General features: G+C 40.3%; 1 protein-coding gene across 1 annotated transcript; it reads right to left on the bottom strand.

Annotated features, from left to right (window-relative positions):
- Window positions 1–8,226: 8,226 nt before the first annotated feature.
- On the bottom strand, window positions 8,227–16,775 carry scamp2l (secretory carrier membrane protein 2, like). The gene is made up of 9 exons (XM_071400764.1): window positions 16,580–16,775; window positions 15,840–15,917; window positions 15,064–15,153; window positions 13,999–14,116; window positions 13,215–13,343; window positions 12,516–12,675; window positions 12,189–12,290; window positions 11,356–11,473; window positions 8,227–11,178 (listed from the first exon to the last, which is right to left on the bottom strand). The coding sequence occupies exons 1-9, from the start codon at window positions 16,634–16,636 to the stop codon at window positions 11,032–11,034; spliced, it is 999 nt and encodes a 332-aa protein (XP_071256865.1). The 5' UTR covers window positions 16,637–16,775; the 3' UTR covers window positions 8,227–11,031.
- Window positions 16,776–17,833: the final 1,058 nt, after the last annotated feature.

Genomic DNA, 17,833 nt, shown 5'->3' with positions numbered 1-17,833 from the left:
GGTACTTTTGAGCTCTGTTTCAAAAAGCCTTACCAGAGATTATGAAGGACTTCTGTTTCTATTGTCTCTGGCACTGCAGGGTTGGGGAAGTTACTCTGAAAATATAGTTTACCAAGCTACCAATTACTAAACACTAAAAGTTAAACTGCACTAAATCTACCCTTAAGAAAAATATAGTTGACTACAGGAGTAGTAGTTCACAACACAAACTACTTCGTGATAAATTACCATAATTCGACATTCATATGGTCCCCCTGCCTGTGTGAGATTGATTCCCGGCACTCCTGTATCTCCCCTTTTATTCATGTTGGTCACACTGGACTTCGGTCTAGAAGGTCGAAGGTTCGAGACCTGCTCCCTGCATGGTTTCATTACAATATATATTTTTTTATCTGATTAAATCAAATCTGATTTAATAACCCAATCTCTTAAATTAGCTATTTCCGTTCCATTTCCGTTCCAATTTTCTGGAAGCTTGCTTCAGAGCTCGGGTATTTTCTGTATACCAGGGAGCTAGTTTCTTATGACAAATGTTTTTAGTTTTTAGGGGTGCAACTGCATCTAGGGTATTGCGCAAGGTTAAATTGAGTTCCTCAGTTAGGTGGTTAACTGATTTTTGTCCTCTGACGTCCTTGGGTAGGCAGAATGAGTCTGGAAGGGCATCAAGAAATCTTTGTGTTGTCTGAGAATTTATAGCACGACTTTTGATGCTCCTTGGTTGGGGTCTGAGCAGATTATTTGTTGCGATTGCAAACGTAATAAAATGGTGGTCCGATAGTCCAGGATTATGAGGAAAAACATTAAGATCCACAACATTTATTCCAGGGGACAAAACTAGGTCCAGAGTATGACTGTGGCAGTGAGTAGGTCCAGGGACATGTTGGACAAAACCCACTGAGTCGATGATGGCTCCAAAAGCCTTTTGGAGTGGGTCTGTGGACTTTTCCATATGAATATTAAAATCACCAAAAATTAGAATATTATCTGCTATGACTACAAGGTCCGATAGGAATTCAGGGAACTCAGTGAGGAACGCTGTATATGGCCCAGGAGGCCTGTAAACAGTAGCTATAAAAAGTGATTGAGTAGGCTGCATAGATTTCATGACTAGAAGCTCAAAAGACGAAAACGTCATTTTTTTTTTTGTAAATTGAAATTTGCTATCGTAAATGTTAGCAACACCTCCGCCTTTGCGGGATGCACAGGGGATATGGTCACTAGTGTAACCAGGAGGTGAGGCCTCATTTAACACAGTAAATTCATCAGGCTTAAGCCATGTTTCAGTCAGGCCAATCACATCAACATTATGATCAGTGATTAGTTCATTGACTATAACTGCCTTTGAAGTGAGGGATCTAACATTAAGTAGCCCTATTTTGAGATGTGAGGTATCACGATCTCTTTCAATAATGTCAGGAATGGAGGAGGTCTTTATCCTAGTGAGATTGCTAAGGCGAACACCGCCATGTTTAGTTTTGCCCAACCTAGGTCGAGGCACAGACACAGTCTCAATGGGGATAGCTGAGCTGACTACACTGACTATGCTAGTGGCAGACTCCACTAAGCTGGCAGGCTGGCTAACAGCCTGCTGCCTGGCCTGCACCCTATTTCATTGTGGAGCTAGAGGAGTTAGAGCCCTGTCTATGTTGGTAGATAAGATGAGAGCACCCCTCCAGCTAGGATGGAGTCCGTCACTCCTCAGCAGGCCAGGCTTGGTCCTGTTTGTGGGTGAGTCCCAGAAAGAGGGCCAATTATCTACAAATTCTATCTTTTGGGAGGGGCAGAAAACAGTTTTCAACCAGCGATTGAGTTGTGAGACTCTGCTGTAGAGCTCATCACTCCCCCTAACTGGGAAGGGGCCAGAGACAATTACTCGATGCCGACACATCTTTCTAGCTGATTTACATGCTGAAGCTATGTTGCGCTTGGTGACCTCTGACTGTTTCATCCTAACATCGTTGGTGCCGACGTGGATAACAATATCTCTATACTCTCTACACTCGCCATAAACAGCTATCTATTTCATGGACTATAATGTAGTATAATATAAGCTGCTTTGTATGTAGTCAACAGACCTTCCATGTATAGGTGTAATCTACAAATTTGGAATGGTAACGTTAGCATATTAGCAAGGACCTAAGAACATGTCGCTATCTACCTATCCAACTGGTTTTGGTTTCATTGTTTTAGTCACGTGGTGTCAGCGAAGTGTCGACTGTTGCAGTAACAAATACTTTTTCCAATAGTGTTGCGCAAAAATAACATGTTTTTATTGCAACCAGGACTTAATTCGAGAAAAACATGTGAGAACCACACTGCAACAACGTTTGATTTTACATGATCAAAATAGCTTTAGCTCTATTAGACCCCCATTCATTTTCAATTGAATTTACTTGATCTGCGACCTCTAATGCCACTAAAACTCACTTGAATGGTATTGATAAGAAGTGGAACAAGGAATAAGAATGACCAAGTCTACTCCATTTCCTTAGAAATAACCCTGTCACCAACTAACGTTATTTAGCCTAGTTTGGAGTGAGATGGATGTGGAACTAAAGCTTGAGGTGGATGAGACGGATATTCCTATATCCCCATCTGTTATTAAGGCTGATCTTTTTGATACACAAGCAGGTTATGGATATGATATAAATCCTCATGAAATGACATCACAGCAAACATGTGGTGTTTTGTCAAAAGATAGTAGAGCAAGAGATGTGGAGATTAAAGCAGAATCAATAGGCCTGACCAATATTGGTGCTCAAGACGGGGAGATTACAGATAATGTGCTTGTATCGAGTATCAACTCTGTGTCACAGGCCGTAGGTGTAAAGAGAGTCATTCTGATTACAAACGTTGAAGGTAAACATGTGCTTGTCCATACAGAGCAAGATAACCCCAGCACCTCTATCAAAGACGAATCATGTTTTGAACCCAGTGAAACTCAAATTGGAAATGTATTTAGACCTACACTGTCTCAATCACCACTGTCAGCTGCAGAAAGTGCTTGTTCTGGAGATCAAATCGAACCAACTGCACAGTTAGAGGACTACAATCCAAAGAGTAAAAAAACTAACTGGCAGTTTTTTGTAAATGCCTCAAAACGAATCCATTTGGAACACTGCAATAAAGTAGGTATTGATTTCAATGTTGGATCTGGAGAAAAACAGAAACTTGACTTAAAGCTACTCACTAATGGTGTAATGATTGAGATCTCAGATTTAGCCAAATACTTTAGGACCTCTCAGCATGTCATCTGTGATATTCTAGAATACAACTTTGATCTTTGTCTTCAAAGTGATCAACGTCGTGACTTCACAAGTAGGACTAACCAAAAAGTAATGTACTTAATGACATTGACAAAGTCCAAAGTCTCAAAACCTGGATTGTTAACTCAAGTCTTTGAACTTCCTATGACAATGACAGTATCAAAAACACGCTACTCATATGTAAAGTACTCAAATGACATTGTGTCAGCTAACCAGAGATTGAATAAAGATGTAGAAATACAGCAATTGGTTATAGAGGAGGAGGAGGAATGTGTCCCTATAATGTCCTTTGAGGAAGATTTTGTTGGTTGGTTGAGTATGAAAAGGCTGAACAGGACAACACTGTCTCTCTGATGAACTTTGACCTTGATGCCAGCCAGGTATCTCATCATGTCAAAGAGACCATGTCTAATGAAACAGATGTACCACAGAGTGCTGTTGAAACAGCAACACTTGCCCTCAAGAATGGACCTACAAACATCTGTATTAAGGATGAACCTAATCTGGACCTTGTATCAACTCAGCATGTTAAAATGGAGACCATCTCTACTGATACAGATGTATCTCTGTTTGATGAGGAAGCAGTACACAGACCTACAAGGGACCAATCTTTTATGTCATCTGCAACAGAAGGTAAAACGATGGACCTCTACCCCGTCTGTAAGAAAATAGGTTTAGATCTTGATGTGAAATCAATAGGTGAGGCAAAAGAAAAGCTTGACTTGTGTTTATTGACCAAAGGTGCAATGATTGAAGTGGGCCATTTTGCCAAAAAAGTGTATGGAACTTACAGGCAGATTATCATGGATGTCCTCGAGTACAATTTTGATATTGATTTGCAAAAGGATAAAGATCTTCTTGAAAACATTCTCCTCAACTTACGATTAGTCGAAAAGAAAACAAGGCCGAATTTGAAAGGCATGTTAAGTAAAGAAAAACATGAATTGTTACAGGAAACTTTAACAATTGTGCCTCCCAAAAAAAGGAAATATGCAGTAATTTCAGGTGACATGGAGGTCACTAGGGCATCGGCTGTGTCAAAAGATCAAAGACTTAAAGAAGTAACAAAAAGAAGACGACTAGATTTAATGAGGAAAAAGGAAGAAAGAGAAAGTTTCACAGCAAGGAAGATGAAGACAGACCAATTTGAAAGAGCCAGACAAGTTTCTCAGTGTGTTAAGACAGAGAGTGTCTTTACTGTGACTGATTCAACACAGTTTTCAGATGAGACTGCAATACTTGACCATGAGAATGGATCTGCTGACATCTGCATAAAGGAAGAGACTGATCTGGACTTTATATCTCTTCAGGATGTTAAGATGGAGACCATCAACACAGAGACCGATGTAATACAGTGTAATGCTGAAGCAGTGCACAGACGTATTATGAACCAATCCTTAATGGTCTCCACAGTGGAAAAAAACAGCTGCCCTACCTGGGAAATCTGAAAGAAATGTCAGGCGTAAAAAGTCAGGTCAAGGAAAATTAGTTTCTAACAGGATACAGAAAGCAAATAACATAAAGGAAGTGAAATATCAGACGATGGCCAATGACATCTGCTCAGTAAATGACTCAAAAATAACAGAATTAAAGCAGCCCTCCGCTGGAGGGAAGGTTGAGGACCCATACCCCAACTGCAAGAAAATAGGTGTAGATTTCCATGTTGGATCTGGAGCAAAACAGAAACTTGACATAGGTCTACTGACTAATGGGGTAATGACTGAGGTTTCACATTTTGCCGAAGAGATGAATCGATCTCACGCACATGTCATCTGTGATATTTTAGATTACAACATTGATCTTGGTTTGCAAAATGATCAACGCCATGAATTCGCAATTCGGACTATGGCGAAAGTAAAGTACTTGATGGGGAAGTCCAGACTGCAAAGACCTGACTTGATAACAAAAGTCTTCGAACTTCCTGATCCAAGGGCAATACCTGTATCAAAAACACATGTAAGCTCCAACCTTTTAAATGACAATGTGTCATTTAGTCTGAGATTGAATAAAGATGTAGAAATACAGCAATTGGTTATAAAGAAGGAGGAGGAGGAATGTGTCTCTATAATGTCCTTTGAAGAAGATGGGTTGGTTGAGTATGAAAAGGCCCAAAAGGACAACACTGTCTCTCTGATGAACTTTGACCTTGATGCCAGCAAGGTATCTCCTCATCATGTCAAAGAGACCATGTTTAATGAAACAGATGTTGAAACAGCAACACTTGCCCTCAAGAATGGACCTACTAACATCTGTATTAAGGATGAACCCAATCTGGACCTCGTATCAACTCAGCATGTTAAGATTGAGACCATCTCTACTGACACAGATGTATCACTATCTGATGAGGAAGCAGTACACAGACCTACAAGGGACCAATCTTTTATGACATCTGCAACAGAAGATAAAACAACGGACCTCTACCCCCTTTGTAAGAAAATAGGTTTAGACCTTGACGTGAAATCAAAAGGCGAGGGAAAAGAAAAACTTGACTTCCGTTTATTGACTAGAGGTGTAATGCTCGAAGTTGCAAAGTTTGCGGCCGATGTGTGTGGAACCTACAGGCAGATAGTCTCTGCTGTTCTCGAGTACAATTTTGATCTTGATTTCTCCCAAAAAATAGATCTCCTTGAAAATATAATTCATAACTTAAGATCAGTCAAGAAGAAAATGAAAAGTCGAAGTTGGAGACTGAAAGGCAAAAAAGTTGAATTGCTTTATTTTATTATAGATTTTTACTGGACTGGGACAGGCTGTTTTATCTTTTCATATTTTTGTTGGAGGGATCAATAAGTTATCAAGTTTTCATCAAGTCTATATTCATCCATTTTTGACCTAAGGAAGTACACTTCTTTAATCCACGATTTCAAAGTAAAGAAGAAGATATTCTTGAAAAGGATGAGTTTCACTGGATCAAAAGGTAATGCAGTGTGTTCATGACCCATCTGTGTGCTGTTAGTTATTGTAGCTAATAATGCTAATCAAATTCTTTAAATTTATACAGTAATTGTTATTTTATTTATTCATGTCCTATTCAGACTGAAGTTCCAATAACATCGACTTAAACTTGTAATTAATGTAGGCTAATTGTAATTGCTTGTTCTGATAACGTCATACACGTGTTTTCACAGGTGATGCTAATATATGTTTCCAGCAGCAGTGTCCCTGAAGCTGCAGGGTCTTATCGTTCCTTCTTCATGTTCAACTCTTAAGTGAATACCTCAAAGCCCTAAAGGAGTGTTGTCAATCTTTTTAGTCACAGTTTAGTCAAATAATTGATTAAATACTTATTGTTTTGCTCATTTCATCCCTGCTTATATTACTGTTATTCCCATATAGTGGGGGTGAAGGAGGCCATCTACAGTATGACAGGAGCAGAGGTGTGTTCACCCAGAGAAGGAGACCATCTATAGTATGACAGGAGCAGAGGTGTGTTCTTATTTCATGAACAGATTTCCTGCTTGCCATACTAGAGGGAGGTACTGGTTGTCTTTCAACTCCACACCATGGGATGATTGACCTGGATCTTAACCAGAACAGACTTCACCAGACACAGTAGAAGTGAGGTCACAGGAAACAGACTGATTTGTGAAGAGGGACTACATCACCCAGAAAGCATTGCAGCAGCGTGTCCCTGGAGGCCCACAGCTTTGTTGGATGTAATGCATTGTTCTCGACCTCTCAGAGTGTTCGGAAATAAGACGTGTAAACTCGGTGCATCATGTTGCATGCATTCACGTACCTTGAACCAAGGTCAACCTAGGTACCGAGGTCAACCATAAACGAACAGTACAGCTATCATGCTGGCATGAAACGGCAGTTGAAAATAGCTTTTCGAGATCAGTCCAAACGTTCCTCCTGACTGTTATAATCAACATGTTTGAATGCTAAAATGATGTGGGACTACGTTTTTCTATTGCAACACTTGAATCACGTTCATATTTTTGGTTATAACCTGCACAACTTTTGAGCTCTTGGTTGTTTGCTTTTAAAAATAGTTTTTAGTACTAACTTTTGTTTGTTTACTACTAGTTTTTGTTGTTTCCACCAAGACTGTAATGTCATTGTAATTGGCAATAGTGTTTTTTGGTGGTTAGTGTGTTGTTTTTGGGGTGGTTGGTGTGTTAGTAGACGGGGGATTTTAACTCACATCTCTAAAGATAAACCACTCCAGTTCTTAGTCCATGAAAAGCGGTCGATTTAATAGTTAAATGGTAACTTGATATAGCTCCTTGTGGTTCGACATTCATATGGTCCCCCTGCCTGTGTGGGATCGAATTCCGCCCCCTGTATCTCCCCTTTATTCATATCTGTCACAATAAACAATAAAACACTTCTTAAAAAAAGAATCTGATTAGATAAAATCAAATTTAATAACCCATAGTCAATTTCTCAAATGATCTGTATTTTAGAGTTCGCTGTCATATTTATTTATTTTTCCCTTCGTTGTGCTGTCAGATAGCTCATTAATTGTATAGATGTTTTTAGATAACTAATTATCTGTGACTAAATGGGACTGTTGATGGGTCAGCTAGTTTAGCTACAATAGGCTGCAGTAATGCTGCATGATAGAAGCCAGGCTGCATGTTGCTGTAAAACCCCTAAGAAGATACAAATGGTTGAATCAGGATCCAAGTGCCGTCCATCCCCTCTCGCGAGCGAGAGGAAAGCGGGGAGACATCATCCCCCCTACGACATGTAGGGCTGTTGGCACATTCATAACAAGTCGGAAACTAGGAACCGCCGGCTCAGAGTTAAAATTAACGTACGTTATATACGTAGAGCTTCCTATTGGTTGATTCTGATACTTTCCAAGTGAAAAAGTTGGGTAGCATCTTTCTACAATGACTTTCCTAGTTCCAACAGCACTTGAACACCCCACAAGCAGACAGAAAGCCTGGGCATGTACCTTTTTTGTTATAAAAAAAACATATTTAAAAAATATTTGACGTTCGAGAGAAAAGAAATGCATCCATTTATTGAATAATAGCGGTAACAATAGATCTATAAATTACTTCAGAGATAAGTCGTAAAAATCCCTCAGACAAAATAACAGCTTTGTAACATGTCAGACATGTACAGTGACAAACAGATTTGACCCTTGATCTCCAGAAGGACAGCCATCCTGGAGAGCTACTGGGTGTGCACTGTGCAGGCTTCCATTCCATCCCTACTTGATTCGACCAAATCAGAAGCTATCAGCTAATCATGCAAGGCCCTGATGAGCAGTTGAATTAGGTGTTAGAGCAGGGCTAAAACAAAAGCCTGCACACCCAGTAGCTCTCCAGAAGAAGGGTTGGACACCCCTGTGCTAGATGCTCTCCAGAAGAAGGGTTGGACACCCCTGTGCTAGATGCTCTCCAGAAGAAGGGTTGGACACCCCTGTGCTAGATAACACCCAGTAACAGTACACTACCCAATAGAAGGATCAGATAAATACAGAAGTATCTGGACAAACATTCAGAACACAGATGGATCATAATGGTAGTTAATAGGCAGAAGGTGAGGCTCATTTAAAGTCATGTCTCAGTGAGTTTTAGGCTCAAAAAGAAATCCCAGTAAACCAGTGTCAGCTACATAACATCAGAGTTGACATATCAGGAACCAACAGCGGTAGTGTAGCAAATGTCCAGTAGACAGCATAGTGACATTTCAGAAAGTAACCGTACATAAAAATAATAATATGCCCGGTGTTGTAACTACTACCCAACAACTAAAATCAAGAATGTAAATCTATTTTTTGAACGTTGCTGTATTAGAAGTCGTGACTTGGTTTACTGCAATCTTTAGGGTTATTGTACTGAACTTTACTTGAGGCACATATCCACAATCAATAACTAACTATTCATTAATACATTTAAATCATCATGTAATTAGTCAAATCATTCATTCATTTGTCCTGTCAGCTCATTCTATCCACGCACTCATTCTCACATGGCTGTACCTATAATTACATTCACCTGTTCATTCATGCACTAAATACATTCAATCTTCCAAAAATGTCTATGAGCATGCCACAGTACCCACATTGACTGGTCTGTATCTCATTCATAGAGAAAGAAGAATTAAGTGTCAATTTAAGACTAACTAGAGTCCTTTGTCTGGTTTGTAAGAAAAGATCCCACCTGTCCTGACGTCATAATACCAAAGCCACCACCTCCAAAATGTAGTTCTATGTTCATTAAAGAAACTGTCCCGTGTTTCAATATTTCTATGAAATATGACCTATTATTATTCACAATATGACAAATAGTTTTCCTTCCAATTAAAATAAATAAGTACGATAAACAAAACAGCTATTCTGTGTTGGAATGGTGTGGGCGTATACCGGTTATTAAAAATATGACTGCGAGTAGACCACTGATTGGCCAGCTCATCCTCCTCTGAGGAAATAGCAAGCATTTTTTAAACTGTTTGAGGTGGGTTTTTAAGTGTTTTTTCTCCAATTTATGGTTTTGACAAAAATATGAGTATAGGATGAGTCAACAACATTATTTGGGTAGGAGTTAACAAAACATGAACTTTTAAAAGTGAGATTTTCACTGGACAGTTACTTTAAAGTACAGTAGGAAGGATACAGGGGGTGGTGCACTAACATCTGAGTATACAGTAATTCCCATTTAGTTAAACCGTCACCCAATATCTTCATTATCGTATCTACAAAAACACAGCAGTTGCCTTAACATACTTCAGCAAGTCCAATCCTACTGAGGGATTGAAGAACAGTAAAATATGAAATCACAACAAAAAATCTAAGGAAAATAAAACCATTCATCCCTTCAATATATCATCAGAGCAAAAATAAACCTCAACAACAATGTAAACTTCACAAAATGTAATTCCTTCAGTAGACATTTCAGTGTTTTTCCCTCAGATACCCACTTCAGTAATGTTTTTGTACCCAAACCCTTTTAGTGTTAGGAAAGAACAGACTCCTGCACTAACAGTGGCTCTTCACAACTAGAGTTGGAGATCTCTGCGTTAAAAGGTACAGTATGTCCTGAGAAGAGGACTTGAGTGTCTGGATAGGGCAGTACAGTGAGGAAGAGAACATAACGAGGTAAAGACTAGACTATGGGACATCGCAATTGATATACTGAACACAACTTAATTTGAGATTGTATTTTTATGATAATAAGCGCCATGCTGGTACCAAACTATTTCATTCTAGTGAGGATTAAAATGACAATGTAAAGTATTCTAGGAAGAGCATTCCTCATTCACTAGGAGCATAGTGTAATAGCATTAAAACCTACAGGAGACGAGCAAGACGGATTACGCATTCGCATTCTTAACGTATCACATTCTACTTAGAATTAAAGTTTACATTATTGTCATGGAATGTTTGGTACCAACATGGAGGACACTTTGCCAAACTCTGGTGCCCAATCCCAAACCAACCTTAGCCCCCTACCAGCTAGACACCCCAATCCAAACCCCCTTACCAGCTAGACACCCCAAACCAACCCCCCAGACACTTGGATAAGTCCAATCAACATGGTAATAGCTCCATTTATACCCTCTGATCAGCTAAGCAGAGTTTCCACCACATTGAATACACGGGGCTAGAGGTTGAATTGGGTTTATGCATCAATGGCCGTGGTTAGAGAATGTCCATGATACAGCAGTAAATTGTAATGTTCCTGTATACCAGTCTAGTTTCTGTCCTGTCAGCCATTTCTGTTGCCATGAGACAAAACGGGGCTTTGAGTGAGTGAGAGGTGCCTAGGAAGGTTAGGAGGAACCTGGCCCTGTAGCTTTAGGATCACTAGCGTCCTTGGAAGGCCCCCTGGGCGGCTGAGGAGGCGGCGCTGGCCGCGGCGCTCTGAAAGGTCTGGTTGGTGAGGACCCCCGAAGAGAACTCCTGCTGGGCCTTGGTGAAGTTGGCCCCCGTCCGACGATACTTGGAGTGGACCTGACAAGGGGGAGAAGGCAGGGGTCAGGCACGATAGATAGTGGATTATTGAAGGGAATGGAGTTCCCTTCTGAATCTTTTCAGGCTGTATTGACCTTGGTGGGTGGATGTATGACCTCAACACTTTGCAATAAAGTTTGAATCAGTTCTGAAGGATTGAGATAGCGCAAAATGTACCATTTTGAGTAGGATGATGGCGAGGACAGCGTTCACAGTGAAGCAGCCGGCCACAACTATCATGACCACAGCTACAGCCATGTTGCTTCTTATCATGGTGATGGACGAAATCCATCCACTGGAAAACAAGACAAATAACACAGCCTCATTTACACCTTCAGAAAATAAATCCATGAGGCATACAAAACCCTTTGTCGACAGAATTATTTTTTAGCAAACAGTCACAAACCCACACGATGACCAACAGACAGGCAAAGTTTATTAGAATGATAATTTAGGATGACACGGGACAGTGAAGCCTACTTCACAAAAGAAGCAAGACCAAAGGTTTGAGGAGCCAGAAGGGCTTTTCCCACTACTAAGCCGAACCAAACTACTGAGCTGGCCTGGTTACTGGAATCATGTTGAAAATGACAATGTGAAAATAAAATATCTGCACCAACACAATTTGGTTTGGGTCAACACGACAGTGTGAAATAAGGTAAGAGAGATGAGCCGATTGTCACACACTTACAAAGCAGCCCCCAGGACAAAGAGCACAGCAACAGATTAGCCAGCAGGAGATCTGTCAAAGAGATGCGAGAGAGAAGATGCAGGACCAGATGCACACACACACGTACACACCCACACACAAAGATGTGAAGGGAGACCTACACCCACCCAAACACAGTACATATTACACTCCCAAACACACAGTACATATTACACACACACCTGTACTTGTGTGCGCAAATACATACACAAACATACCGCACTCACACACTTTATCTCACTCTCACACGCAAAGAAAATTCCCTGAGGTGCTATCTAGTGTATCATGTTGTTTCACTGACCTGTTCCCCCACTTGGGGATCCCAACACACTGGATGATGTAGACAGACACTTGGAAGAAGAAAACAAAGAAGAAGAAGAAGAAGCTGAAGGAACTGTCCGACCTGAAGAAGAAACCAGGACAAAGGGTTAACAATCACCCGCACATATCATATGGACTTCACAATAAAACTAATTAGGTAATGAATTAAGACATTCTACAGTGTTAAGTAGGTTCCAGTCTGTTTTGACTTTAGCAACTCCTTCATCGTCGTCACAAGGGACTTTACTTATATAAACACTTTTATTCAAAAGAAAAAAGTAGAACAATATTTGAGCAAAGAACTTGCCTGAAGGCTTTGTACACTGGCCTGTACCAACAGACGAAAGAGACGGGGGTGAAGAGGACGAACCAGAGGATGGAAAGACCAAAGTCCACCCCCGCGTTTGGATCGGCCGTGAAGTAGGCCAGGCAGGCCAGAAGGTTCAGGAAGAGTGTGATGCTGTGAACTGGAGAGACAAAACAAATGAATATGAGACTAGAAGAAACTGGTGCAGTGTTGGAGAGGAGCTTGGGGACTAATATCTTATGACTAGTACTTTGGGATTGTTGACTGTTGTCATTGACAAGCATGTAATATCATAAAAAACTTGTACAAAGTCTTACTCAATTAAAGGTGCAATATGCAGAAATCACTCCACCAATCCCTGGTTGCTAAAATTTGAATAGTTCGCCTAATTTCAGTTTGTGACAAAACAAGTACAGTGTAGAGAATCATTGTAGCATTTAAACCAGTTTTATATCTTTTCCAGAACCAAAAATATTGTATTTTCAGCTGTTTGAAGCTGGTGTGGAAACCCGAAAGTAAAAGAGGCAAAAACAAAACTTAAGAACCGGGAACATAGAAATATCACAGATCGAACAGATCTACTGCTTCTTAGACTTTCTTGAATGAGAATGAGAAATCTATAACTCACATTTCTATGTGAATTTGGTGGGTTGCCCAAAAAGTTACATAGTGCAGCTTTAAGATGCAAGGTGTACGTACACATCCAAAGGTAGTACATCCTCTTGCATATCTTCTGGTACTCTTCAGGGATGTCTTCGTTGAAGTCCTGGTAGAAACAAGGCTTTATGGGGGAAAACTTGGGAAGTGGCGGCCAGTTGTTTTCTTTTGCTGCCAAATAAAGAGTTTACTGCCATGAAGAGTTACACGGGTACATAATTAGACGAAGCAATACAAGTACAACGTAACTTAGAAAGATAAAACACTACAGTAGGGAGTCAACTTAAAAGGCAGTGATGGATTCTGTTAAAATGTAACATGTTTCAAGTTAAACTGCAGTTTGTTAGTATCCTGTTTAGTGAATGATTACTGTGAGTATTAATGGAGTTCAGGCCATGAAACTGTGTGTATGCTAATTTAGGAAGGTTGACCTAATTAGATAAAAGGAAATTGCCTAGGATTAGAGAGCAGGGTCAGGCCCAGGATGAAGATGGACGGGGTGTGATTCTGACATCTAGGTAAACAAGAGGATCATGGACATTCCACAGGAGAAAGGAGGGAAACTCATTGAGGTCATAAAATGTACAGCTGGGGAGGTGACACGTACAAGGGAAGAGCATAAGATGTGGTGAGCTTTCTAAATGTATGCACTCAGCTGATGGCATCCTTGGTATTAAACACTTGAAACTTCTCTTGAGCTTTTGGTCTCAATTCCTCATTGCAAAAAGATTTTACTTTTTAACAGAAGTTGAATCAACTTTTGTATTTATAATTTGGTCAAGACAGATTTCAATTGAACATAATCAAGTGACAATCTATAACTTACTAATGTGGCCTCCAGGCCTGTTCTGGAGCTCCTGCTCTTTCCGATCCAGTTCAGCAGCTTTCTTCTCCAGCTCCTCCTGTTGCCTGAGCAGGTTAGCCTGGGCAGCAGCCGCAGTCGCCTGGTGGACAATGGGAAAGAGCTGTGTTACAAACCATCTTGAACCAAGATGGAGTGTTCTGGCACAAAATGGTTGCAAGGCATCAAGTTGGTGGGTACAATGCATTTAATTAGAAGTTCCTTCTCTGCCCATTTGCAGAGAAAATTCATACCAACTCGTGCAATTTGTTTATTACACGGTTGCATTTTCATATGCATTCGATTAAACAAACTAAACCTCCCATAACCCTAGGGCAATTGTTTTCTCATCTCTATATTGTGAGGTAACTTGGAAATGGGACATGTGAAGTCTCAAACAACAATTGGAAGAATGTGTACCTAAACTACACTGTCATTACACAGTACTGGCTTATGTAAATACTACTTTGTCCACTTAAGGTAAAGTAGGACCAAAACCAGGGCCCTTGTAAAAAGCCTTGAATAGTATGACCAAGTCAGGATGCTTTTCCAGTTCTCTCTGACCTTTGTTTTAATGAGCCTATTCAGATCAATGCACAGATGGGTTGGTTATTTAGCAACAAAACCGAGGCACAACTATGGGGCGAAAGAGGTGGTGTTGGTTTAGATTATTGACAACATGTCAACTATATTTCATCTCCAATATTTATTGAAAGTATAAATATATTTGCACAATGAGTACTTTTCTCTCAAATACATCGTTATAATGTTGGTTAGCTAACTAGCAAATTTGCCATATTAGCGTCGACATGAAATCAGTCAAAACAAGACATAGTATTAAGAACAAGATGAAACAAGCTGAAATGATTTGCCTTCATGTGGCCTCGCTTAGACACTTAGTCATCACAAACAATTCAGGAGTTCAGTAAATTCAAGAGTGTTGTATTCAGCTTTGAGCAATAGATAGAGTCAAAAGGATGTCCTTGTTGTGTCTAAAATTGTCAGTGTACCACACTGCCAACCTCCCTCCTCCAGGTCTCTGTTACTCACTTGTGGGGTGGGCTCCACAGCAGAAGCCTGTAGGACAGCTGGTTGGGAGGAGGCAGCAGAGATAGGGATGGTGGTCCCAGTGTGGGTGCCCTGAAACAAACAAACACACACACGTCAAAATCACAAATAAAAAGAAATCTGCATGTAGATATAGAAAACCACATGTACATATACTCTTGTCCGAAATGAAATTAAGCCTCATTCACATCATAAGACGCTCCCAAATCAACATTCTTTAACAACATATTTCCTCTGGATGTTTGTCAGATGCATTTGCTTCTTTTCAGGAAGATGATTACATCACTGTGCCCACATTAAATGAATGAAAGTAAATGTAATTGCTAAAATATACTTAGTATAAATCATTTAACATTCCTTATATTAAGCAAACCAGGCAGCACAATTTTCTTCTTTATTTTTTAAATTCTCGGATAGCCAGCAGCACACTCCAACACTGACATAATTTACAAACAAATCATTTGTGTTTAGTGAGTCTGCCAGATCAGAGGCAGTAGGGATGACCACATATGTTCTCTTGATAAGTGTGTTAATTGGACCATTTTCCTGTCCTGCTAAGCATTTGAAATATAACGAGTCCTATTGGGTGTCAGGGAAAATGTATGGAGTAAAAATGTATGGAGTAAAAAGTACACTTATTTTCTTAAGGAATGTGACGGAGTAAAAGTTGTCCAACATATAAATATACAAATACCCCCAAAAACGACTTATGTAGTACTTTAAAGTATTTTTACACCACTTCTCCTGGCTCATCTTACCATAGCACTGGCTGAGAATGGGTTGAATTCCTCAACGGTTTCAATCCCACCGCTGGTGATTTGTGTGACTGAGGCATCCTGTATTAGAGACAACAATATATTTTCTTACAGTAAAAACACGAAATAACAACTTCCCTCGGGTTATTTGACTGATAGTTGGTTCTTTCAGGTATAAAATCCCACGCAAACCTATAGGGGATAGTTCATTAGGCTAGAATTACAATATGTGAAAACAGAGAATAGCAGGGGGCTATATTCGTTGGCAGAGTTGCTGCCATTGACAGGTACACTTACTACGGGTGCATAACAATCATTATTGGCAGGAAATTAGTCCTGACCTTCTTACATGCGTAAGCCAATAAATGGCATATACTCGTCTATTAAAACAACTTCCTCCCAGTAGTCGTTTTAATTGAGGGGATGACAGGACAGGTTGTTGATAGCCAGCCATCTATGGGCCTATACAAGTCAATGGGGCCTAGCTACCTGCTTAGGTAAAGGCTAATAGAACACCTTATACGTGTCCTTATTGGCCTACCAAATATATTGACTGAAATAACTGGCACACAACATTGTCAATCATGCTACGTTCTCTCATCTGAACAAGGAAGTAGACCCATGCCCAACCCAGCAACCAACCAAACTGGTTTCTGTTACGGCATATCTTTTACAGCGTTTAGCTGGGAACATAAGGACAACGCAAGTTAGAGCTTGCAGTTAGGTCTAAATAAATTGCTCACCTGGAAAGGATTGACATCCACTGCATCTACAAAGGGGTTCTCGTCAAATCCCGACATGTTGAGATAATTTTATCTTCTTTTGGAGGTAAACAAAACGCCAGCTTGTGCCTCTCCTCTGGCTGTTTGTCCCTCAGTCTGTTGATGGTGCTGTTTGACAGTGCTCATGTGCGCAGGCGTTGCAGGATACGCACACTGCGTCAGCTGATCTGGGGCAGTCTCGAGCGTTCATTTAAAATCAATTATCTTTATTTTTAGAAAATAGGGTACAATTGGTTTCAAATGTGTGACATTCTCGTGACTTCCTAAATCCTACTCCTATGTCTCAGAGCTGTACAGTGAAGATTCCATTTCATTGATATTGTATTTAACCTTTATTTTATTAGGGAGTCATTTACCAAAGCATGTCTTGAAACCAGTTCAGAAAAGTATTTGTAGGCTATGGTAGGCTTGTAACCATAAATACATTTTTTTTTTTAAGTATTAGTTTAAACGAAACATGCCTTAATTATATTGCACTGCATACATTATCTGGACTGTAATCTGACATGAAGCTTGATGGTTCTATTTAAGTAATGTCAAATGGTTTGATATTGAAGCGAACCTGTGTCGCTGGCGTAAATGGCAAACATCCTACGCATCATGCCGATAGGGTTAAACCATTTGGTGGTACATGTAATGTTGTTCATATTAGTGAGGATCGCTACACTGCCCCCTCTAAACGGGATGGCAAGTCCCGTGCATCGACCACATTAGCCCCTCACACGTACGGCCATACGTTCCGATGGCCTCACGGCTACCATCCCATTTTTAGACACCGATGTAGAGAACGGAGGGACAGGGAAGCAGAAGGCAAACATCCTACGCATCACGCCAATAAGGGTAACCCACTTGGTGGGAATTGTAACGTGGCTCATATCTACCTAAGAGTCAGGATTTAAAACTAAATCACATTAACAGACACCCACTCTATACATGGATGTAACAAGAGTTGTTACACAGCTCTGTAAATTCATTAATTATCTTAGGCTTTTTAAAGTCTAAACATATCGCTTTGGTAAATTTGTATCTTGACAAATCAGCCTGGCAGTTGTCCTGTTCAGTGCAGTCCAGTGGTCAGCTCAGGGTTGAACCATCAGAGTCACTCTTCGGACCAGTGGAGAGATGGAGAACACCAAGTACTATGCAGAGATCGGAGGAGCACAGACAGGACACTGTCCCAGTATCTTCTTCCAGAGAGTTCAGACCAGAGCACAG

The sequence above is a fragment of the Salvelinus alpinus genome, chromosome 5 (assembly GCF_045679555.1).
Source record: "Salvelinus alpinus chromosome 5, SLU_Salpinus.1, whole genome shotgun sequence".
Lineage (NCBI taxonomy): Eukaryota > Metazoa > Chordata > Actinopteri > Salmoniformes > Salmonidae > Salvelinus > Salvelinus alpinus.
Note: the sequence above shows the minus strand (reverse complement) of the source record. Positions and strands in the feature narration are given on the sequence as shown.